The sequence below is a fragment of the Glarea lozoyensis genome, assembly GCF_000409485.1.
Source record: "Glarea lozoyensis ATCC 20868 chromosome Unknown GLAREA15, whole genome shotgun sequence".
NCBI lineage: Eukaryota > Fungi > Ascomycota > Leotiomycetes > Helotiales > Helotiaceae > Glarea > Glarea lozoyensis.
The window spans coordinates 997,676-1,021,640 of NW_007360989.1; the positions used below are offsets into that span (position 1 = coordinate 997,676).

General features: G+C 47.5%; 6 protein-coding genes across 6 annotated transcripts; 3 read left to right on the plus strand and 3 right to left on the minus strand.

Moving 5' to 3' along the window:
- Positions 1 to 176: 176 nt before the first annotated feature.
- On the minus strand, positions 177 to 2,180 carry GLAREA_06135 (Cullin repeat-like protein; the record flags this gene model as incomplete). The annotated part of the gene is made up of 3 exons (XM_008081549.1): positions 177 to 1,788; positions 1,840 to 1,924; positions 1,973 to 2,180. The coding sequence occupies 3 exons, from the start codon at positions 2,178 to 2,180 to the stop codon at positions 177 to 179; spliced, it is 1,905 nt and encodes a 634-aa protein (XP_008079740.1).
- A 1,192-nt stretch (positions 2,181 to 3,372) lies between these two features.
- GLAREA_06136 (FabD/lysophospholipase-like protein) lies at positions 3,373 to 5,715 on the plus strand (the record flags this gene model as incomplete). The annotated part of the gene is made up of 1 exon (XM_008081550.1): positions 3,373 to 5,715. One exon carries the CDS (start codon positions 3,373 to 3,375, stop codon positions 5,713 to 5,715), a length of 2,343 nt encoding a protein of 780 aa, XP_008079741.1.
- A 1,703-nt stretch (positions 5,716 to 7,418) lies between these two features.
- Positions 7,419 to 11,100, plus strand: GLAREA_06137 ((Phosphotyrosine protein) phosphatases II; the record flags this gene model as incomplete). Its single annotated transcript, XM_008081551.1, has 5 exons — positions 7,419 to 7,617; positions 7,965 to 8,464; positions 8,523 to 8,800; positions 9,258 to 10,904; positions 10,956 to 11,100. The coding sequence occupies 5 exons, from the start codon at positions 7,419 to 7,421 to the stop codon at positions 11,098 to 11,100; spliced, it is 2,769 nt and encodes a 922-aa protein (XP_008079742.1).
- A 982-nt stretch (positions 11,101 to 12,082) lies between these two features.
- Positions 12,083 to 13,354, minus strand: GLAREA_06138 (alpha/beta-Hydrolase; the record flags this gene model as incomplete). The annotated part of the gene is made up of 1 exon (XM_008081552.1): positions 12,083 to 13,354. One exon carries the CDS (start codon positions 13,352 to 13,354, stop codon positions 12,083 to 12,085), a length of 1,272 nt encoding a protein of 423 aa, XP_008079743.1.
- An 886-nt stretch (positions 13,355 to 14,240) lies between these two features.
- Positions 14,241 to 18,598, minus strand: GLAREA_06139 (ATPase of HSP90 chaperone/DNA topoisomerase II/histidine kinase; the record flags this gene model as incomplete). Its single annotated transcript, XM_008081553.1, has 6 exons — positions 14,241 to 15,535; positions 15,581 to 16,247; positions 16,299 to 17,982; positions 18,039 to 18,179; positions 18,229 to 18,444; positions 18,516 to 18,598. The coding sequence occupies 6 exons, from the start codon at positions 18,596 to 18,598 to the stop codon at positions 14,241 to 14,243; spliced, it is 4,086 nt and encodes a 1,361-aa protein (XP_008079744.1).
- A 2,393-nt stretch (positions 18,599 to 20,991) lies between these two features.
- On the plus strand, positions 20,992 to 23,411 carry GLAREA_06140 (Zn2/Cys6 DNA-binding protein; the record flags this gene model as incomplete). Its single annotated transcript, XM_008081554.1, has 2 exons — positions 20,992 to 21,102; positions 21,270 to 23,411. The coding sequence occupies 2 exons, from the start codon at positions 20,992 to 20,994 to the stop codon at positions 23,409 to 23,411; spliced, it is 2,253 nt and encodes a 750-aa protein (XP_008079745.1).
- Between the last annotated feature and the right edge of the window lie 554 nt (positions 23,412 to 23,965).

The window sequence follows — 23,965 nt, forward strand, 5'->3', positions numbered from 1 at the left end:
CAACAGCTGGGACCTAAAAGTTGAAACTACTTGTCTTCTTATTATTATATACTAACGTCCATATATGAAGGTAAATCGCGAAACGCCTAAACAACCATGGTATCTAATGCTCAACTCCCGCAACCCTGCCGTAACAAGTGCCCTTGAAAGGAATCCATACCACCCATCCAGAGAACCTATGCCATACTTAAAAATACCGCTGAAATACTACTCTTATCGTATTTGACATACTTTCCTTTACCCTTGTCTACCTCATGATATCTATCCCAGAACCTCGAGTATAACGGCTCGATCATCTGCCGTATTTGTGTTCCCATAATCTCCCTAATCTCCCTTTCCATATGAGTGCTCTTATGTTTCGCGACCAAATCATCAAATGTAGTATTAAAAATGCGGAATTTCTCCTTTATGACATCTTTTTCTTTACTGGACATGCCTTTGAGAACAGCAGCAGAGTCAATGGCAGCAGCTGACCCAGAAGGCGGGCGTTGGGAGGTACGATTTGTATAGGTTACGTCCATCAGGTTCCGAGATACTTCTGCCCATGGTGTGGTGTAGAATTTCTCGCCCTGCTTGACCCACTTCTCAATCGATGGCAAGCGGCCCTGAAGCATGGGTGCGAGGTCGGAGTTGCGGATCATACGGTCTACGACCACTGCGTTGTTTGCAAGAAAAATCCCAAAGACTGGTCTTCCTCTGAGCAGAGGCTTTGCTTTGACCTCGAGAGTATTGAAAAGAGTGTCGATGGTATCGATACAATACTTAGCGAATATGAGTTTGCCGTCTGCTGAAACGTCGAAAGATTTCAATGTTGGAATTTGGTCAGAAGAACTGGCGGCTGATATATTCGTTCGCCAGCCTCCGTCTCCTACAGAAATCATGATGCCAGTGATAGGACGCAAGAACTCGACCATGGTCTGAAGTCTCGTCACGGTCTCCGTGGTGATTGGGACAGGAGCCCCGTCTTGGGGAAGAGTTTGTAATGCGTTGATGCGACGCCGCGTGTCTTCCAGGAGTTCTCCCAATGATGCTTTGGCGGTTTCCTTAACCGGCTTCAACGCGGCAGCGAAGGATGGCTTTAACTCTCCTGTCCTGGTCTCTAAATCGGAGGATAACGTAGAAATAACTTCAACGATCTCATAAGCTAAAAAGCAATCTGTCGGAAGATTGTTTTTGATGTGTGTATTGAGTTCCCGGATTGTTCTTGCGAGTTCGGAAATGGCGCCCTGGCAAGTTAGATTAAACACTTTCTTCCACTCATCTCGCGAGAAAAGAGCGCATATATTATCGTATTCAGCTAAAAATGCACCCTCCATTCCTTTCGCGTATGTTGCCATTCCGTTGGTGCCTCGTCGATAAATCGCATCCGCATTCGTTTTCCTTGCAGTATTGACAGACGCTGATGCTAGATTTTGCAAGGTCTGGGTGAGATAAGGACCTCGAACATTGGCATAGGCCTGCAAAATTGGAGAATCTCCGGTTCGATTCTGCCGTGACACTGCCGCAATATGCGAGCTGATGAGACCTAGCCTAGTTGTTTTGTCCTGGGAAAGCATGGGGAACGGCTTGTCTTTTGTAATGAAATACAATGGTTCCACTTTCTGAGAGTCCTCCTGAAGCAGTCGCTGGAAATGGCCTTCCAATTGTGTGTTTCCAGCTTTCATCAACCTGCTAAGATCAGCAGCAGCCTGTTGGTTCGATCGTAGATTCGTCTGCTGCATCTGAGCCAGAGCTTGACTGACACGCTTTACCGAGCCTAGGAACGCAGACAGTCCGGCCTTTTCTGGCCTACATATACGTCAGTATGGCTTTCCCCACTTGTGAGTGATGAATACAGACCCTCTCCTGATGATTTCTTCTTCATTGCTCTTGATGTCTGATGGTTGGCGGATCCGGTCAATTGCGGTTAGGATACCATCGATATCTGAATGTACTTAGTAGCTATTACAAGTATGGAGATTTTTTCACTCACTGGTGCCAATAATCTGTAGTTTTTGGGTGTTTCCATAAAGAGGCCCAACAGCATCTTGGACACTTTTACCGGAAGCCTCCAGACGACCCAGCGACGCTTGTATCTTCTTGGTCAATTGACTAGTCTTTTCGAGCCTTGAGTTGAGGACTTCCACCTCTGCACGAGCTTCTTCATCCGCGGCGTGCCTTGAACCTAATGATATTGCCATTTTTTGTCGTTGTCTCCAAGAGTTCCATTCGGAAGCATATTCGTGCTCCATCGTCACCAAGACGTTGCTACACCTGAGCGGTCAGCGCCCCTCTCTGTTTCTGGACTAGCTCTCAGGCAGTAAGGTCAGGGATGCGCCTTGCCGTTCCCAAGAAACATTTGCGAAAATACGGGTCGAACGGTGGACGGCGCAGCGTAGAAGTGGAGGTTGGCGATGTCAATCGAGAAATCGCATGAATAATAGATCGTTCTGTTTGGAAGGCGATGACTGCTCGAGGACTCGAGGAGGAGCTTTTTGTCGCGAGTGAAAACTATTGAAAATGGAAGAGAGTGTTCTTGGACCTACTTGTACGGAGCAGTACCTGGTTCTGTAGTTCCAATTTTGACCGTGGTCCAATGAAAATGGTAGGACAGCAATCACATGAGTGAATGTTCCATCGGCCTGGACACTTTTGCAACTTTGCAGCTACAGTACCCAATGGAGACGATGCTTTATCTACGTTAGCTGTGTTCTTGACTTTAAGGGCGAGTCTGTACTCCGTAAGTACTTTGTATCATATTACGATGAACGGACGGGGGGAGTAGGTACGGGAGCTGCTGCAAGGTACCTCGGAGCCCCACCAGGAAGCTATTACTATTCCACGATTCTGGACCCGGAATATTTAGGTAGACAATCAACAAAAAAAGACAGAAATACTCACAAATAGTAGTTGTGGAATATTTATAAATTCCCTAAAAATAATAATTAACCTTAATCATTTCCCTCTCTTTACAAACACACGGGCAAAACATCCGCTTCCAATATGGACATTTCCCGGTTTCTTTCCATTCCCGGCGCCCGCGCGACGCGACGTCACCAGCCACACCTCGAGCCACACCCGTCACATGGAAAAGCGCCAACTTCCAACTTTTTGTTATCAGACCAATTTATTTCATTCGCCCAAGCCATGGCCCATGCTATCTGGTCCCGTACTCAAGGCCATTGAGCCTCTTAATTAAGCTTCTTCCTCTCTTTTTTCCCTTCTTCCATCATGCCTCTCTTTCGTCAGTCGAGGAGGGTACTCGGTCCCAAGCAATCCTTCGCGAGAGATCCTTACCTCGTATATTCACGAGCACGATGGCGCGCAGAGTCACGCCGGACACCCTTTCAAGAAAGAGAACTTTTTACCAGGAGATCTAAGCCCACGACAAAGATGTCCAAGATCAACTCGACCCTTATCGGAGCGACCTCCCTGATCATTGGAGGTGGCCTTTTTTACATCCTCTTTATCAACGATTATGTCCAACCACTTCCTGCAACTAGGCTGCGCAGTGAGATTAGAGCAGATCGCTTGAAAGCAGAGGCTCAAAAGAAGAAGGACGAAAAACTCGCTGCGGGCAATGCTCAGCAGTTATCCGCACTGCCGTTTCAGCAAGATGGAGACCCGTCAATTAACTCGTCCGAAGATACTGCATGGGGGTCATTTACTGCAAATTTTGCCCTCTTTTCATCTCTTACCAATCAGTGGAATGCTGTAGCCGGAAAATTGGTAGACGCTGTCTTGCCTGAGTGGGCAAAGCTACTCCCGGAAAACATTAGCAAGCTTCAGCGTGAGCTTTCCATGGCTCCTGGCTCGTTGGCGGACGACATCTGGAAAGAAGCACATGATCCGTATATCAATCCTGAGATTGAATACTCAGCTTCTGTCAGAGTATCGTCAGAGCTTTGTGACGAGGAGAAGGACTTTTTACAGAAAAGGAAAAAGGTCACAACAATGGCGCTCGCTAGATATCTTGGGATTCCAACAGAAGAAGTACATCCTGATGATGTGCCTACAATCGCTATGGTGGGATCGGGCGGAGGTTTGAGAGCACTTGTTGCTGGCACCGGGTCACTCCTGGCGTCTGCTGAGGATGGCCTATTTGACTGCGTCACCTATACTGCCGGTGTATCAGGGAGCTGCTGGCTTCAATCACTGTTTCATTCATCCATTGGTGGTCGACGACTTGATAAGATGGTGGATCATTTGAAGGCACGGATAGGTGTACACATCGCCTACCCACCTGCTGCGCTTGGTTCTCTTAACCAGGCTCCGACGAATAAATTCCTACTGAGCGGTTTTGTCGAAAAACTGAAAGGTGACCCAAACGCTGAATTCGGCCTGGTTGATATATATGGTCTTCTTCTAGCAGCAAGACTACTGGTCCCTAAAGGCGAAATAGGCGTTGATGACAAGGACCTCAAGATATCCAATCAACGTGATTTCATCAAGCACGGGGAACATCCAATGCCAATTTATACTGCCATCCGCCACGAAATACCAATAGACGAAGAATCTTCAGAACTGGAAAAGGTGACCCAAACGCCCTCTGAAGAGACCAAAGAGAGGGCTAGGCGGGAGGCGTATTTCCAATGGATGGAAATAACACCTTATGAATTCTTTTGCGAGGAATTCAACGCTGGTATTCCCACATGGTCACTTGGCCGGAAATTCGATGGTGGAAAGGACGTTCCAGCGGATGAGACTGGGGCATACTTACCGGAAATTCGGTTGCCCTTGTTGCTTGGAATCTTTGGAAGCGCTTTTTGCGCCACTCTTTCCCATTACTACAGGGAAATCAAACCTTTGGTTAAAGGCATGACTGGATTTGGAGGAATCGACGAGATGATCGAGGGCAGAAATGATGACTTGAGCAAAGTTCACCCGATCGACCCCGCAACAATTCCTAATTTTGTATACGGCATGGAAGGCCATTTGCCAGATACAACGCCGGAGCATATCTACAAGGACACCCATCTGCAACTCATGGATGCTGGAATGTCGAATAACCTTCCTATCTATCCGCTTTTACGGCCAGGTCGTGATGTTGACATTTTGATAGCCTTTGATGCATCCGCTGACATCAAGACCGAGAATTGGTTGTCAGTCGCAGATGGGTATGCGCGTCAGCGAGGTATTAAGGGCTGGCCTCTTGGCGTTGGATGGCCGAAAGAATCAGTCTCCCCAGAAAGCGCAGTGAAAGAGTTAGATGATGCGGAAAACAGCACACAAGCTGAGTCAGAAGCCAAGATAAATGAAGCAAAAGAGGAGCAGATAAAAGATGCAACAGAGTCTAAAGAGCCCACTGACCTTGGATATTGCACTGTCTGGGTAGGCACAACGCAAGAAAGATCGGCTTCCACTGACGATGTCCCGTCGAAAGCCGTTCAAGAGGATTGGGAATTGATGAAGCCAGATGCTGGTATCGCGGTTGTTTACTTCCCATACATGGCCAATCCCAAAGTGGAGGGTGTGGATCCAGTCACGAGCGAATATATGAGCACCTGGAATTTCATATACACGCCCGAAGACATCGATAAAGTGATCGCTCTAGCGAGAGCAAACTATGAAGAAGGACGTGAACAGACCAGACGCTGTGTCCGAGCCGTATATGAGCGGAAAAAGAAGAGGAGGCTTGAAGTTGAAAACGCCGCCAGAGAAGCGAGATGGCGGAGGAAAGTTCGCTTGGGGATCGTGGGCAAGAAGGGGGAGGGCGATCATTTCCACTTGACATGATGAACTCTTCCACTTTCTTTCTATGTGTATGAACAGTTTGCGGCGTTAAGGAAACGATGGCTGATAGATTTTGTCACGATCTTATTGGGGTTATTTACTTGGTTTCTGGAATGTAGCTCGAAAAGACCTGCGGCAGATTCGGGAGGTTAGAAAACGCTCTGGTCCAGGAGCGTGGGGCTGACATAGCGTGACAGTTTTTTTGTGTCTAATTGCCACCACTGCTTCTGCTCGGGAGTGTCAAAGTGTACTTAGCGGTTCTATTCAAAGTTCGAAGAGTCCAGATGCAAGATGCTCAAGTTGAAAGTCCACAGAATAATGCAGTGATGTCCCTCCCGCTCCTCTGTCGGAGCGGAAAGCCCACCAATGTTGTACCAAAGTGTCTTACAACAGGAGAGACATTTTTGCATGAGACTAGTGTATCTAGACGTTTCGGTGCATATTCTTCTCTTCGCATCGCGCCATCAGCGATTACGACGTGTCCTCGTCAGTGCTTTTCCTCTTTTGGCGCAAGGCTCGAAAAAGGAATGCTTCTTCTCTAGGGCGGCTCGGACTGGCTCGAGGCGAAGCGTCCCGGGTGCTCGTATTTGGGAGAAACAGCGACTCATTGCGAAACGGTAATATATCGTGATCTTCGTTCCTGACTAGTAAAAGGATTTTGATGAAATTATATGTATGTAAAAGAAGTCAGACAGACATGTACGTGACAGGTGTGATTTCAATAGCGCAGGGAAGCATTTCACATGCGATGTTGTGCGACCAAGTAACCGTAGACCCTGACGCCAAAATGCTGTCAGCTAATCAGACGCCGTCATGCGTGTACGAGAGGGTACCGGGCCAAAAGACATCAATGTTGAAGATCGCATCATTCTGCTATTTCGGCTCCCTCTCCCTCCCTCTCAGAATCCGGTTATCCATCTGCATCAATGGCTGGGCAGACGAACATGCAACAATGGCCGGCAAACATGTCCCATCCTCGCCTTTGTTGGCGTTGCGGCGGGTCACCAATCCTCTGACGCTCTGAGCTCGAGATCCAATATATCGCCTAAAACGGATTGTTTGTTGCAGACTGGCAGGATTGTAGGCAGCACGCTTTCGGAGTGAATGAGGTTTGTATTCAGCCTCTACGAGCTGCTTTGTACGAGAAGGGTTCCGTGTCTCACCGTTTTCTCTCTCCAGGCCAGGCCAAGCGTACCCGCAACATCACCGCTCTTCTGCTCAGTGCTCGACCACCCCCACCACGACCAACTCCTTCTCCACTCTCTCTCGTACCGCAACGTACTCGGACGCACACCTGGGAACTACATATACAGCCTGGTGCCCCCTCTCCGGTGGAAGAAAATGCCGTCCACCATATAAAAATACGCCCTATATTGTTTTGGAAGCACACGCAATCACGATCGTTAATCTACATTCGTTTTGATCTCCTCGACGAGACCAACCGACCCCTACCACACCCACACACCATCGTCGACCGGATTCCCATGACAACATCCGCCCTATGAATGGATGTATGGTCAATGGAAAGGTGAATTTCTACACGGGCTAGGGAAAACACAATAAAGCAATCCGGGATCCCACAATTATTCTGGAGTCATAACAGCCGGCTCTTTCTTGATTCAACACATCAATTCGTGAATTGTTACTTGTCTCTCTTCTCTATAAAACGACAACTCCTTCCCATCTTGAGCAAGATGGATAGCACAATGTCACCGCCACTGAGCTCGCGATCACGAAGCTCGTCCCTCGATTCTGCCTTCGATGAAGAGTATTTCTCGAAAACCTACGTACCGTTGTCGAATTTACCTACGCCGCCCCCGTCTTCACATTCGAATGTTCCAGGGAGAAGTCAAGATATTGGAGATGCCCTTTTGTATGAGGAGAATCTGGATCCGGATCTAATTGGTACGCATGCATTTTTATGTCCAGAGCAAGGAGGAAGATTTGGCTCGAGGTCTTGATGCCCTGCCTGGCAACGCATTTGGGAGATACAGATATGGCAGACAAGTGTATACCATACTGTCGTTGAAACAATACCGCGCTCAAGAGAGTTGTTCTGTCTTCCCCCATCGTAATTCAGTTTGTCTGAATTGCGCGACAAGCGAGCGGCTTTCTTGGGATATTCGCTGTTTGGAAGTCTCACATCACGACATGTCCAAAATTTCGAGATCATAGATGTCGTGACAGCCTCGGTTTTATCTTTAGGGGGTGTGGGAAGCAAACAGAACTCAGGCTAATGAAAATTATATTAGGTCCCGCAACCCACCTGACGAACCTCATACCCTCCTCAACCTCTCTAACGGCAGCATCCGTTCCGCTCGTCCATTCCCTCCTAGCTAGAGCCAAACTACCACGGGAAACCGTCGCTCTAGCATGCTTAATGCTTGATTCGCTAAACTGCCGTTTTGCCATTCCATGGAGATCAGGATTTCCACTACATGCACCTTTAATTCCATCTGGATTATACTTCTTCAGGGGCCCTGAACAACATATTGATACCATTCACCCCGAGATTATAGTTTTTGCGGCATTGGTTTTGGCAGTCAAATTTCTGGATGACCAACAGCAGAGCACGCGACACTACATGACGGTTTGGGGGAAGGAAATGTGGACATGTGACCAACTCAACTATACCATACAAGCCATTCACGAGAATCTTGGGTACCGGATCCAACCATTATGGAGTGAGGGGATTATCGCGGAGGCTTTGGAGACCATGGATAGAGCTGGCCGTAATTCACAGTTACAACGGGTAAGTTGAGAAACTCATACTGTCTGTCTAAAATATTGTTGCTAATCAAATCTTGTAGGACAAGGAAGTCGAAGACTGGGACACAGACACCTACATTGGTTCCTACGAAAGTACCTTCCGCAGCAGCCCGAGTAGTGGCAAAGCAGTAATCGGAAATGGCTCGTTAATCACACCTCTGGAAACCCCTCGATCGGGTCTCGTTCGCGAAGTCAAAGGTGTACCCAGTCACAGAAATCAAACCGAAAACCAACCGTACGAACCTATTGTCTCTACACCCGACGAGGTCAATCCACTGTTTGAGGAGAGCATGCTTGAATGCTTGGGTTATGGGTTTAGGTAATTTGGATTTGGAGTAGGCTGCAATGACTGTCGTGGAAAACTGGTTATTGATGAGAGGCGTATGTTGCATAGCGCGGCGTTTTATACCATGATTGATGAAACAGTGACAGGATGGGAAAATTTTATTCGTAATTCCTAATGAATATTCATATATCTCTCTCCACAATTGTTCGTCGTCAACTTGTGATAATGGTCTTGATACATGGAGCCAGAGTCACGCGACCACGTGTGTTGCACTGATCGATCACCCCTCACCTAGGCTGCTCAGTCTGCAGGGGCTGAATTATTTCCTACATATGTCTCTTCAGAAGATTGCACTAAACACTCATGAAACAATATAAATAGGACAATATCCATTCAAAATTGTTTTTACCTTTTCACAAATATTGATTCCAAGAAACATCAAAGTCAGTTTCCTGTTTGGTACTGTACACCCCTGCTGATCAAACTCCAGGTCTGATGACGTTGTTGGTCCCGACAACAAATATTCAAGGCCCGCCAAGCATCTTCACAATAATCACTCAGCCTTCCCCCTCAACTCTCAGCTTCCATTCGAATTCATATCCCCCAAACCCAACTTCGAAATGACATCCATCCTCCGTCAAATCGTCGCCGGTCCCCGCAGTCGGCACCCAGAAGCCGGCCTAGATCTCTGCTATGTAACGGACGAAATAATAGCCACCTCTGGCCCGTCTGGCACCTACCCGCAACGCGCGTACCGTAACCCGCTCAAAGACCTCGTTAAATTCCTAGACTACAAACACGGTTCCGAATGGGCGATATGGGAGTTCCGCGCTGAGGGAACGGGATACCCAGATAATGAGGTTTATGGGAGGGTATGGCATTATCCGTGGCCGGACCATCATCCCCCGCCTTTCCGGCTGGTACCTGCTATTGTGGGGGGTATGCGGAATTGGATTGTTGAGGGGAAGGAGAAGGGGAAGGAGAGGGTGGTGGTTGTGCATTGTAAGGCGGGGAAGGGGAGGAGTGGCACGATGGCTTGTTCGTATTTGATTGCGGAGTGTGGATGGAGTGTGAGCGAGGCGCTGGCGAGGTTTACGGAGAGGCGGATGAGACCTGGTTTTGGTCAGGGAGTGTCGATTCCGAGTCAGTTACGGTGGGTGGGTTATGTGGATCGTTGGACGAAGAATGGGAAGTTGTATGTGGACAGGCAGATTGAGATTATGGAGGTTCATGTCTGGGGGCTGCGGGATGGGGTTAAGGTGCAGGTTGAGGGGTTTGTGGATGAGGGAAAGACAATCAAGGTTTTCCATGTTTTTACGAAGAAGGAGAGGGTGGTTATTGAGGGGAATGCGCCGGGTGGGAGTGGGATCAAGGATATGGTTTCTGATATGGCGGGGTTCCAGAATGATGGGAAGATTCCTAAAGCTAATACAGAACCACTTCCTACGGATGTTGCTTCGTCGTCGAGTGCGAAACCGGCACCTCAAGTTATTGACGCCAATACCTCCACACCAACAACAAACTCCAGCAACGAGAACGAAGATTCAGAATCAGGCGGTACCGCAGTCATCTTCAAGCCCTCAACCCGAGTAATTCTCCCCACGAGCGATGTCAATATCGATTTCGAGCGCAGAAATAAAGCATCGATGGGCTGGACCATGGTTACAGCTGTAGCACACGTGTGGTTCAACGCGTACTTCGAAGGACTTGGCCCCGAACAATCCGGTAAACCTAACTCTGACGGCGTCTTCGAGATCGAATGGGATAAGATGGATGGCATCAAAGGATCTTCTCGCAAAGGCACGCGCGCATTCGATCGTCTCTCTGTCGTCTGGAAAGCGTACGGCGATGAGGAAATTCGTGAACCTGGTATTGATTCTCCTGTTCCTCAAACTAGACCAGCCGATTGGAAGGGCGGAAACGAGACGGCTCCTGAGCATGGGAAGTTAGGATTACGCGCCGAAAGGGAGGGGAGTGCAAATGTCAGCAAGGCCAGTAGTTTTATTGCCGATGCGGATGCAGATGGGGATAGTGAGGAAGGCGTCAAGGCTTGTGGACCAAGTGGCGAGGATATGGTTGACTTGGTTGATGAGTTGCCGACCGAGAAGCCTCAGATCGAGGGAACGTATCCGTTGAAGTGAGTGTGTACCTGTTCCAGGCAGGTTTTCACGTCACTGATCTCAAGTAGTACACAATCGCCTACATCAGGTAGTGGTACTCCAATAATCCACACTGCGGATCTTCCAGGTGGTATTGCGGAGGACCAGATGAAGACGCCGCATGAGCATAAATTGGGCCATCTGAAAGCCGCGAGGAAGGTTGTGGATTCGTGATCGAACTGAGGGTTTAAGTGTATAATTATCGATGGAATGGGCATGGATGGGATTCGGATGCGGATAGGATGCGGTTAGGATGGGATTAGATATCATATGGTGCATTAGCGGGTGTGGGATTTGTTTTATGACTTTATGGTGAGGATGAATGGAAGGGTATAGAGATAATGTTGAAGGATTCAATGCTGGTAGCATTGAGGGTACATTAATAAGACGCTAAATTTCTTGACTTTACAGCTATACGACTGAGCTTGTGATATGGATCTGGACAAGGAAATCCATCACTTAACAGACTAAGTTTTCATTCAGGTATCGTGAACACTTTTGGATATGGGAACACTGTATTGTAGCTGCAACAAAATGCCATAAACATCTCGTAGCAATTAAATTTTAGGTATATCTACTTCATTACTAGTAAGTAGTTGGAAAAATGCTTTTACCTATTTCGTGATTGAATCTTGTGAGACGGTTAATCTTTCGACCAAGTCCTCACAGGCTTGTAGTAGGAGAGTTTAACATCTTTTCTCATAAGCAAGAAACGTGTAGAATACTACGATGATGATTATTAAGACATTTGGGTGATATTGAAGTACATAAGTTGAGCTAAGTTAGGGACGCCAGCCGGACTCAAAGTATCCATATGTGTAATTCTGGGAACTTGATGGCGGGAAATCTTGACGCGTCGAGGAACAGTATTCGCGGCTGATTTGTATTTCCTTGGACGTTTCGCGTAGGCTGGTCCTCGAACTCAGACTAGGCACTCATCTCAATTCAATTAAACTTCAATCCTAAAGACCTATGTTCGGTAAGATTACTTTGTGTGATCCTTAAATCTCACTCTAGCAATAATAAGTGGTTGAGATATATGATTGTGCTTTGACAGCTTAAATACTCTTACCTACTCTACCAGGCAGAATTTCATTAACCCTGCCAAACGTCCGACCCAACCGCTATGAACCATCAAGACTTTCATCCCCATTCATCAAGGCGTCTCATGATAAGCTTTAGCATGTTTCAACCACCAATTCAGATTCCGCTGATAGCTGTCCACGCTCTTCGCCGTCTTCCTCACCTCACATACCAAGCCCTTTTTCTGATCCACTCCTTTAAATCTATCCGCAATCCAATCCATCCACATCCACTGACTAGCCGGCAGCGTTCCATTGTGCGACGCGCCTTCGAATTGTATGTACTTGATACTGGCGTTTGTATTCATCTCTGCCGTTTTCTTAACGGCTGACGTCAGTTTGTCTGGGGATAAGAGCTCGTCGCATTGGCCATGGATGATGAGGAGCGGTCCTGCTACGGGTTTCCCTCCGGTTTGTATTGTGTCTTGGTGGGTTGAGAGGAAGCTGTTGTTGTGCCAACCTGACTTCATAAGATCTGCAGTGAACAGCATGGGGGTTGATGCACCAAGAGTCAGGTGGTATTTCCGTACGGAACCTAGTATCTCTTTGCCCCTTTCCGTCAAAATGTCATCAGCGTTGAAGCCTGGAAAAGCTGCTTGAATGCCTGGTACCATCAATGAAGTAACGACGGTGCGGGCCGGATCTGCCTCGTCCATGAGCCGTGTTACTGGAGAAATGGGAACAGCTCCAAGATATCCTGGGATATGGTCCTTGGCCTGTCTTTGTGCTACTGCCAGTGTTGCCCCTCCGCCTTGAGAATGGCCGACTGCCACCCACGATCTTGAGAGTTCGGGAAACGCTTCTTGAGCTGCGAGGACAGAGTAGACGACGTCATTTGCGTGAGCCGGAAGGGCAAGATATTCATGAACGATAGATTTTCCGTCGGCAGTTTTGGAGACACCTAGACCGGCGTAGTCAGTAGCTACGACTACATAGCCCTGACAAACAAGCTGGTAGGGAGCTAAAAAGTGTTGCCATAGGTTTTTGGTGTGAGACGGTGCATTTTCTGCTGAGATACCGCTGGTCCCATGGGCCCAGGCGACGACTTGAAAGCCATCAGGGGATGTGCGAGGACTGCTGGGCCAGAGCACGTAGGCTGATACAGGAACCAAGGAGCCGCTAAACGTCTTGGACTGATAGACAAAGCGTGAGAGAGTTGTGGCTGCTGGAATCGAGTACAATGAGACGTCGCTTGTCTTCTCGACTTTAAGAAGAGCTCCAGGTCTCGCTGAAGCATCGAGACCTTCAACGGAATAGAAAGGATCCTCGTAGACAGAACCAGTTGCCCATTGACTCTTTTCGAACTCGATCGCTTGGACAACTTCTTCAGGCAGCGAGGTAGTCATCTTTCAGAGCGTGGGTTGCTTGTGTGTTTGTGATGTAGCTGGGTAGGAGCTGTGAGTACAATTGAAAATAATGAGGGTTCTACTTATAACTTGCACTTGCGTCTAGTCTTGACTTAATGAAGTCTAAGATGTGGTCAAGCTAAGGCCAAACCCCTAGCAGAAAGTCTTGCCGAATACGATTGGTTTGTATCCCATGGGACCCGGATCTGGCTAATAAATGAATGCTGCAGCCATGCATCAGACAGTCAGCTCTTTCATATATAAGTCTTCGGGTAGATCGTTAAGCAGAGGGAACAAAGAGGCTGGTAGCAGACAGCATCAAATACTAGGCGTCAAACCACAGGTCGTTGCTCTCCGGGGACGTTGTGAGGGTGAGGTGAGTGACGAATGGCGCAGCTCAAGGCTCCGAAGAAAATCCGTCCCCAAGCATTTTCAGCTGAGATACCGGCCGGCATAGGCGATGGCTTGATATCTATTAAGGGATATTTGTGGGCTGTTGCGTAAGTTGATACTTGGACTTAGAAGCCGCTAAACGTCTGGAAACAAATGCAGCAGGCGAAACAGATTGATATTTTCTCTACCGCATTTATAAACATATAGAAAAATCGGAAAACTCTAAGTCTCATGTCGAAATCTGTCCAGACATAAAGACCACCGCTCTTGTTCTGTGTACCACACACCAAGCAAGAAAGTCAGCGTAATACCACAAAATCACAACGCTGCCACCGTGCAAACATTAAATACCCTTTCGTCTCTCCAATCTATCCTATACAAGAGCAACACACATGTTTTGAATGCCAGATCATGATATCATACCTTCATAATTACCAAACGCCATTAATGTTCCCCACAAACTCCCCTCTCAATCATACATATTCTCTGCTTCTCACGACCTAGACACTCTCTCCTTATTCGCTTCCCAGTTATCAAGCATCTTCTTGACGTCTTTGAAACTGACCGGCTTCGTCAGGAACAGGTCAACGCCTAGCTTAAAGGCCCTCGATTGGTCCTCACTGCTGGCAAGTCCAGTGAGCGCAATGATCAATGCTGGAGTGAAGGCTACATTGTCTTCCGCTGCTTTCGCCTTTCGTGACACTTCAATATTTCGAATCTCTTTTGTAGCGCCAAATCCATCGAGAAGGGGCATCGATATATCCATAAAAATAATATCATAACCCTCCTGTCTAGATTTGAATTGACTGACAGCTGCAAGACCGTCCATCGCTGTATCAATAACCTCGTGCTTTCGCCTTCTGATAGATGTGCTCAATAACGTCAAGTTAATCGCATTGTCATCAACAAGCAAGAAACTTGGAGGCTTGCTTGTTGGAACAGGAACAGTTGCCTCAGGTCTCAAATCGACCGCCCGCTCCTCCACTTTCGACGATTGAACGTTTATAAGCGGTGGTTGGAAGAGTTCCTTTGCCATTGGAAGTGTTTTTGCCTTGCCTGGTGTGGGAAAGGGAAACTCGGTTCTTTTTTCACCTGTGGGACCAGCGTTTGGTGTTGGACTCTCTATTGCTTTTCGGGCATTGTCGCTATCCGCGGCCATTCTACTATTGTCCAATACCTCTCCACCAGAAGAATTCAATGTCATCTCCTCAAAGACGTTGGTCAAGTCATTGCTCTCGGGGGTCGGGGGTACATCCAGCATTCCTGGTGTTACCGGTCGTGAAGACTCGAAACACTGAGCGATAGCCTTTCCTAGCTTTAAAGGTCCAATTGGCTTGCTAACATAACCAATGTTAAGTTTGTTCTCTGCTTCAGCCGCTGTGCGATCAAAACGTGAAGCATGTGAACACAACACTACTACGGTCGGATTAATCTTCCATTGTTTGATCGAACTTCGGACAATTTTTGATAGCGTGGGGATTGACCCATCATTAGAGATGATAATGGAGGCTTTTTGATTTGATGGAACAACAATCATCCCGTACCAATTCGTGAGAAAGTTTGATATGGATGCTTTGAATAGTTTTGCCAATTTCATAGTAGCCGGAATTTCTATCTCAGCGTCAAACCCATGCAATGAAACTCGCTGCCCAGCGACTAGGGATCGCAATTTGGCAACTGATTCATCTGTCTCTTTCGTGAATGATGTCATCGATTTTGGGGTGCTAATAGATACCGACTCGGGGCGTTTGATTCCACCTCGTAGGAGTGGGAGACTTACGCGGACCTCTGCAAGAGATTAGTGGTGCTCCAAAATTGATTTCAGATACGTACGCGTTCCACGACCGACCTCGCTGTCTATGGTAATGTCACCCTCTAAAATAGAGACAATACTTTTCACAATAGCAAGTCCAAGTCCAGTCCCACTAGAGAGAGAGTTTTCTTGAGTAAACGGTGTAAAAAGTCTCGAGCGTAAAAATTCTGGTGAGATTCCTTGCCCTGTATCCGTTACTGTAAGATGGAGCATAGCTCTTGGAACAAATTCCCCGGTCTCAGCATCATGAAAGTCATCCATAGGCGTAGAAGCTAGTTTGACCCTAACATAGCCGTGCGCTGTATACTTCAACGCGTTGCCTAGAAGATTCATAACGATTCTGCGGAAAGCACCGGGTTGAGTCGTGAAATTAAAGTCCTCGAGGTCGACATCAAAAACAAGACCAACTTGTTGTGGTAGAGTTGTTGTGCCAGTGAAGCTCTGGGAAGTCGTGGGAACCTTTGCAACCATGTCGAAATTGGCAGCAGCAGTACCGCTCTGAAATATATGTCCAGCGTATACGCCTTCCACAACCTCCTCACATATGACCGAAACATCTACATCTGCGTAGAGGTTGATCATCGGTATATCTGATTTCACAGACATGGCCGATCGAACATTACCGCTTCTGTTTTTGCGCCATGTTCTTTCGAAATGATTGATCTTGGAAAAGTCGAGGACGTGATTCTATAGATAATTAGCATTGTGATAACAATTACATTGCTGTGCTTGACCTACAATGGTGTCAAGTAATGTTCTGCCACAGCTTGAGATCGTCTCCACCAGACCCTTCTCATACGTCGTCTGTACCTCCTCCCCGAGAAACTCTGCGCTCGCAAGAATGCCATGAAGGGGCGATCTCAACTCATGAGAGATACTGCCGATGAAATCACCCTTCTTTTGATTCGCGAATTCAGTGTCGATTCGAGACCACTCTGCCATGACGGAATTACCAAAGGCGGTCAAGAAAGACAATTCGCTTCGCTTTGATAGAATACGGGTAATTTCAGTGGACCACACAAAGCATCCACTAAGCCAACGAGATCTTCCGGCATCCCAAAGTGGTATGAACAAGAGCTCACGCACTCCTGGGAAATGCTTAGCCAGAAATTTGGCGTCGGTCTTGAGCCTTGCATTTCTCGCTTTCCTCTTGTGCAAGTCTCTTTTTCTCTGGAGAACGTCCTTTCCAGAAGCAAATCGATGATACTCTTCCTCGGAGGACGAAGAAACCTCGCCATCTGAGTCGAATGTCCACAGCTTTCCCGTTGGGTATCGTCGCAGCAAGACATGGAGCGCCTTTTCGTGGAATGGTCGGAATGAATCTGGTCCAGGGACAGGATCCCCGTGAATAGATGCCGCGTTAGGGGTAGAAAATCCTAAGATATCCACCAGTTTTCTGGAAGCAGTAGAACTACGGGTATATGCCTGTCCTGACGGAGTGGTTGTTTTCTCCCCTGGAGAAGTTCGAGCTTGAACACCACTAGCATTTACTGTATCCTCTGGCGAATACAACTCATCACTGCTAGTAACATGACTATCGGAATAACTGTGTTCAGACGTCGTCTTGTCAGAATTTTCCGCCTGTTCAGACTTATTAGAAGCAGAACCTGCTTGTGCATCGTAAAATATGCACCCACCATCGACCTCGAAAGTTTCTCGAATGAGGTTCGCGGCGCGAGATGTCAAACGTCGTTGCGATGATTCTTCTGAAAGTTGACTGCCTGGGGATTCGTCACTATTCTTGTCTTGCGAACGTGGTGACCATGCACTTCCAGTCGTCGTACCAATAGAAGCATGGGATCCTCGTTGAGATTCAGCCGCAAGGTCGGGGCGATGATGATGCAAGTCTATCTTGCCAGGAGATTCAACCATGCCACCTTCAGTGGTTGCTAAGACAGGCTGGAAATGCTTGCGATCAGTACTCGACGATGATCCAACGGTCGAAGGTATGGATGTCCCCTGAGAATCTCGCGACCGAGTCTTTGCAATCGGCGTATCAACTTCGAACCGGCCCACGATTCCTATTCCCTCTCCGTCCTCGGCATCAGCATCTGCCTCCAATAATTGGGAGCGGCCTTGCACAAATGACGCCAAACCGCGACTCATCTTCATTCCTCTTCTCCGCTCCTCCACTTCTCTTGATATCTCGAGATGCGCCATCACAGTCGTGGCCATCGTTCCCATAAAGTGAATGTCCTGCTTTGAAAGCCCATGGCGTACACGGTCATCGACGATAAACAAGCTACCTATAGCAATACCTTTCTTGGTGATTAGTGGGACGCCAGCATAGAATCGCAAGTTTGGAGGCCCGGTCACGAAAGGTAGTTGGTTGAATCGTTCGTCTTTCTCCAAATCATTAATAATGAAACTTGGATAGAGATCCTCTTCACCCGGAACCGTTGATCTTTCTACTTGAATCGTTCTATAGCACGGTAAGTATAAATGATCTCTCTGGGGCCGCCTCTGGGACTCTCCCACCTCTCACACAACTTCCCAGCTTTAGCGACAGAACTACATCCCATCCATATGTCGTCCCCTGGAGCATGCTTGGCGGCGTCTACGAGATCAACGGTCTTGGTACTTTCCGCGATGAAATACTGTGTGTCGGCATCTAGAAGACTAGTACGTTCAGTAAGGCGCATGAGAAGCGAAACACTGAAATTCATACCCGATCATAGCTCTTTGTGCGCCCAATCTCCATGTCAATAGCTGGCAGAATGCTGTCAAGGCGGTATCTGGACTTGATATCTTGGACGAGGTGATGTCTGACTTGACAGGAATGTTTCGCGGGGGTTCATCTTTTCCTTCTGCTTGACCTTCTGAAGGTACAGCTTCCGCTGGAAAGGTTGGTTCTGCTACGAGGGGAGCATTTGGCTGGTAGTATCTGGTGCAGCGCGATTAGTTCTCTCGGGGACACTTCGTCGTCGACGTGGATCGGTAGCACGTTTGACATACTTGTATACTTCTCTTGCTCTCGCGTTGTCTGTAACTCCTGCGTCTGAATTGGAAAAGTTGATGGTGGCTTCAACAGGTGCCATCTGACCTTTTTACCTGCTCAAGGCCGTGCTTGATACGATGAAAGAGGCCACGCAAAACGAAGATTCCAACCAAGTGTTGAAGGCTGCAAAGGAGGAGCGCTCTTGGTAGCAAGAAAGACCCAATTAGCATTGTTTGCTGTTCAAGATGGAGTATATGCTCACCTGGATTCTGGCTTAACCCAACATTCACATCGCCTGCTTGCCAAGTGGACCAGTGCCACGGAATGGTTGTCGAACGAGTCTTGGTGGGCTTGCGGCTGAAAATGAAAGTATAGAAAAAGCTGTTCGGACGACGGAGAGACAACCGCGGTATAGATAGCGACGAGATGGTGTGCGGGAAGACAGGACCCCAGGGGAAGTAACTCGTGACTTGTGTCGTGTGAGTGGCTGTCTAGTTCGTCTGTCGAATGGTTTGGCTGTCAAAAGGGCTTGGATCGGGACGCAGCGCAGCGCAGCGCAAACAGATTTGTTTGCTGCAAAGTGGAGTTTGGGGGGGGGGATGGTTTCCTGGTAGGGGCGTACAAAAGTGTCAGTATGGAAACGGAGGGAGCATCCCAGTGACGTCAGTTTGGACCCTGCCTCGAGCCTGCCTACTAGGCCAGTGGGAGGCGGGTTCGCTTCGGCGCAGGGGAGAGGGGGGACGAGAGCTGGGCGACCATCGAGTGATTTTAAAAGATCTGGAGGTGGGTAAAGTCCGTCGACTTCAAATCTTTGTGAAAAACTCAACAGTATAAACTATATTATTATCGTTCTCTCGAGCTATTTTTTGTTCATTATCCGGCTTTGATGTCAGAGTTTTCAGGGTCTTCGCCATGCAGCTTAGTGGTACTGCCAGCTCCCTCAAACGGCGGCTAGAAGCCTAGAACAGATTGGTGTATGGCTATGACTCGCTAGATCGGGTTGGTCTCCCACTGAAAGAATATATCGGAAAATATGATTCAGTAGTAGCCAGCCCCGATAAAATATTACACGTGCTGTCGGCTTACGAATTCCGAAACCCAGACTATTAGATGAGAAGGTACGTGGAAGGGTATAATGATATTGATTTCGGTGTGAGTCTCATGTTTCTGTACTGGGGAACTTTCTTGAAGGAAATCAGCATGACAGCGCATGAAAATAATGGAAACCCCCATTGCCTGTCGAAAAAGCTACAAACGACTTCTTAGGCTATTACTAGTAAATATGGAATTTTACGTGCTTAGCATGTCCTGTTGATTGAAGACCGCTGTATCACAGGATACTAAAATACTTCCAAGTAACAGCGGCCAAACTCTATCAACAATAGCTGATAACTTGCTTTGAGCGCTGAAACAGAAAACCCATGCTCTTCCTATGGGAAAATCCCACGAACTCCTCGACGACACACACTAAGAAAGCATTCCCGGAGTGGACCATATTCAGAGGACTAATTGCCATATACTAGAATTCACCGTGAATTCAAGATGAAACAGGTACCTAGGTACCTACCTTAGCTAACATGCGCTCCCAAATTTAAGCGAGTTTTGTGAATTGCAGGTATGTTCTCCTTACATGAACACTTATCTCTACAGCCTCTCAGGATTGCTCGCAGGCGATACTTGCACTTTTGAAGTAGTAGATGCTTAATTAATCATCTTAATGGGAGAACTAGGAGTATGCCAGTCGGCTGAAGGCCATCAATACAAGACGTGACGGAATGTTGCACACTAGTCAACGACAGTTTTGTTGCTAACTGAGTCTTCCTCGGTCTGCTGGTTTTCTCACGGCGTAGAGAGTCCCTGCACTTATGACTGGCCCTCCTGGCCTGTGAAAAGAGCGAACTCTAGTGTCCTCATCGATATCTGCACCCGCTCGTTAAAGGGTCGAAAGAATCCGTCACCTTGAGTCTTGAGTATTCTTACGTCCTTGTCCACCACGGTTGAGGCATGCATGAGGCAAGAAATTGACGATTTGAGCACTCGAGATCGAACCAGCATTTACTCATTAAGGTTGAGGATACCGTATAAGATGACCAGATTGACCTAATTGAGTTGATAGCTTCCAGGTTTGCTGAGGGTGATGTGATGGAATGTCAGGAGCTTCGGCATTATTCATTAAACCCGACGCTAGTCCCAATTAACGACGACGCTGATTCCACCTACATACAACCTGAGCCAACCTTGATCAAGGAAGTGCATTAAATGAACCAGAAAAGAAACGTCTATAATGTTGAGTTCGAGTCTGCATTAACAACATTGTCATCCAGACCTGAGACCAAAGACTAGCTGTTGCGGTGCAGGGTGTTGTATTTTCTGCCATCATCCATCCTTCTGGTCAACGTTTGGACTCCATATCCCTCTATCTTTATTCCTCTGTCACTCCCCCCACATGAGAATCCAACCCTCCTTCAACACCTCCAGTTCCCACCCACAACCATGAATCCAGCCACCGACGACGCCCCTACGCCTCCAAGTCCGATTAAAGCTCCCCGGAAAAGAAAGAGAATAGTAATATCGTGCACGGAATGTCATCGTCGCAAGCAGAAGGTTAGTAACCCCTCGTGCTCGAGACCATCGGGGAATCGAATTGTCAAGGTTCAAATGTCGACGGGTTGTCGCATCCCTCATAGACAGCAAGTGGCCTTATGCTATCGAGCGTACAGCTCGTGGATATATAGTTACATTACTAGACGGCCAGCTAATAGGCATGATAGTGTGATCGCGCATCTCCTTGCTCCAACTGCATCGCAAGAAACAAACGATCCCTATGTCACTACGAGAACGAGTCAGCCCGGAAGCAACAACTCCTCGAAGAGAGAGTCAATGCCGCCTCGGTCAATGGAGGACAATTCAGCGTGATAAAGCCCAATGATGGGGACTCCGACACGGCGGCGCAAATTACAGGCCTTGGATATGCAAGACCGAACGGCAACAACAATACTACCCTGGGTATCTACCAGAAGATACAGAAACACGACAGTGAGACAGGATTGTTGATGTCGAGACCGATGACAAGTGATCGGGAACAGACTGGATTACGGGAAAAGTACAAAAATCTCATCAGGCAGCTACCTTCGAAACCATATATCGACAAGCTCCTAGTTACGTTCTTTCGTGAAGTCAATTATCAATATTACTCCATAGACGAAGGGATTTTTCGGGATCATCTGCAAGACTGGCATAATCTGCCATTCGCAACTATAAATAAAGGACCTTCAGAGTTGCCTCCGGATCTACAGTTCTTTCCAGCGCTACTATTCCAATGCCTAGCGCTTGCACTACAGTACCAACCTATCGAATACGATCAGAGTCTCGACGCATTGAAATATGCTGGCGGAATGTCATTCGATGATTTAGCAAGTGATTATAGCGAGTCGAGCCTTTCGATATTGAATCTCCTAGGCAAGAGACAGACGACCTTGGTAACGGTTCAAGCTGGGTTTTTACGGACGTCATATTTGAAGAGCGTAGGTATGATTACAGAATCATGGCATTCGTTATCATCCACAATTCGCGATGCACAAGAAATTGGTCTGCACAGGGATATCATCAAGAGCAGGAAGCCAGACGAGAAGCCGGAAGATATACTTGATGGCTTGTGGCATGAGCAACTTCGAAGAAGAGTGTGGTTGATATTGTCACTATGGGATATCCACATGGCAGTTGTTCTCGGTCGACCGACGACGATTGATCCTCGCGACGGAAAACCCTCATTCCCGATTGATGCACCGGTCCCCAAGAATCGGAGAGAAGCAGCACCCGTTCCAAGATCAAATTCAGATCCTCCAACACCTTTGACGATGCTTCTGTGGAGTGTGGAAATCAGTGCGCCTTTGTGGGATATTTTCAACCTGGAAAAGGAGGATCCGAATCAGAACAATACAGCCAGAGTGGAAAAGATGCACACCATGATCAAACAGATACAATATCATTGTCCTCCATTTTTTAGAGCTCAGAATCCAGATACATCTTTTGATGCCTTACCTGAATGCTACTGGCTACCGAACTGTCGAAACACGTTTCAAGGTTCCGCCGCATTTACCATCATGGCTCTCCACCGTCCATACATCTTCACCACCAGCACCAGTCGAACCTGTGCATTAAAAGCTGCATTAGACGTACTTCGAGCGCAGCGGACCCTGTTTAACAACTTGAGCTCTCTGCACTACAAGATGTTCTCGTTAGTTCTCAACACATTCGATGCCATTGTTCTTGTGGCTGTGGTTTACATCTTATATCCGTATGAAAATAGAGAAGATCTAGATGACGCTCTTCAACACTTTGAATGGGGCATGGAGAGGTTCCAGACGATGAGCGAACGAAATTCGATGGCGAGGGCAGCATTAGGTGTATTAAAAGCAATTCATGTTCGATTGAATAAAGCATTGAAAATCCAAAAAGGGCCAGGGAAACTTATCCCATCATCTCCCACTTCTGCTACACCAGAAGCCTATCCGAACAACCAATTCGCGCCACCGTCTTTGACACCTTCGAACACATCGCTCAGATCCGATAGCAACGGCGGCCAATACAACGTCCCATCGATAGCCAATCTCACCTCTCCAGCAGAAAGCATACCCAGTTCCGCCACGGCATCTGGTTGGGACGCAACTCCGCAAGTAGATTTCAGCTCCATTACCCCGCTACATCCGATGCACGATCTCATCTACAACGATCTCGGCACTGGAATGGAGGACATGAATTCGAGCTCCTATGAAACTGGGACGTGGGATATCAATAGTCTTGGTATTGGATCTGGAGTCGGTGCTGTGGGGCCAGTAGGCGCGCCATGGCAGTTTGCGGGCGATTTTGGGAGTGATAGTTTCTGGGGTGTGATGAATACTTATCAACCGTGATTTTGGTTGATTACGTGAAAAGGAAGGGAAGAGGAGGGTTTTGTAAATACTGTTAGGTACATATGTGAAAACGAATTATGGGAAAAGCGTTTGTGTTATTGAAATTTAATCGACCGGAATTTTATGGCTGGAAGGAGGTCTAGACTTGCTATAAGTATCGCATTAACTTTCTGTACATAGATTGACAGAGAGAGTCGTAATTTCATCAAGACGAAATGTGATAAGACGATTTCCGAAAATTGTGGATGCAATTCAAAACCGAGTCTAGTTATTTTGCTGTGATGCGGTCCACTGGGTGGATGGATCTGGAAGCCACAGTGGAATGATGGGATCGTTACGGTTCCCGGATCACCGTCAATGTTAAATTGTTTGCGCTCTTGCAGGTCTTCATTCGGAAGTGTTGTAATAGTTGTGTGGTCGGGGACTTAAACTTCATCGATCAAAGATGCTCAGCCGACGCATGATTCTATTTAAAAACTTCTCAAGGTAAGAAACAAGAGGCATTCGAGAAAGTGACATTAGTCACAGCACGCTGAATACTAAACGCTACATTT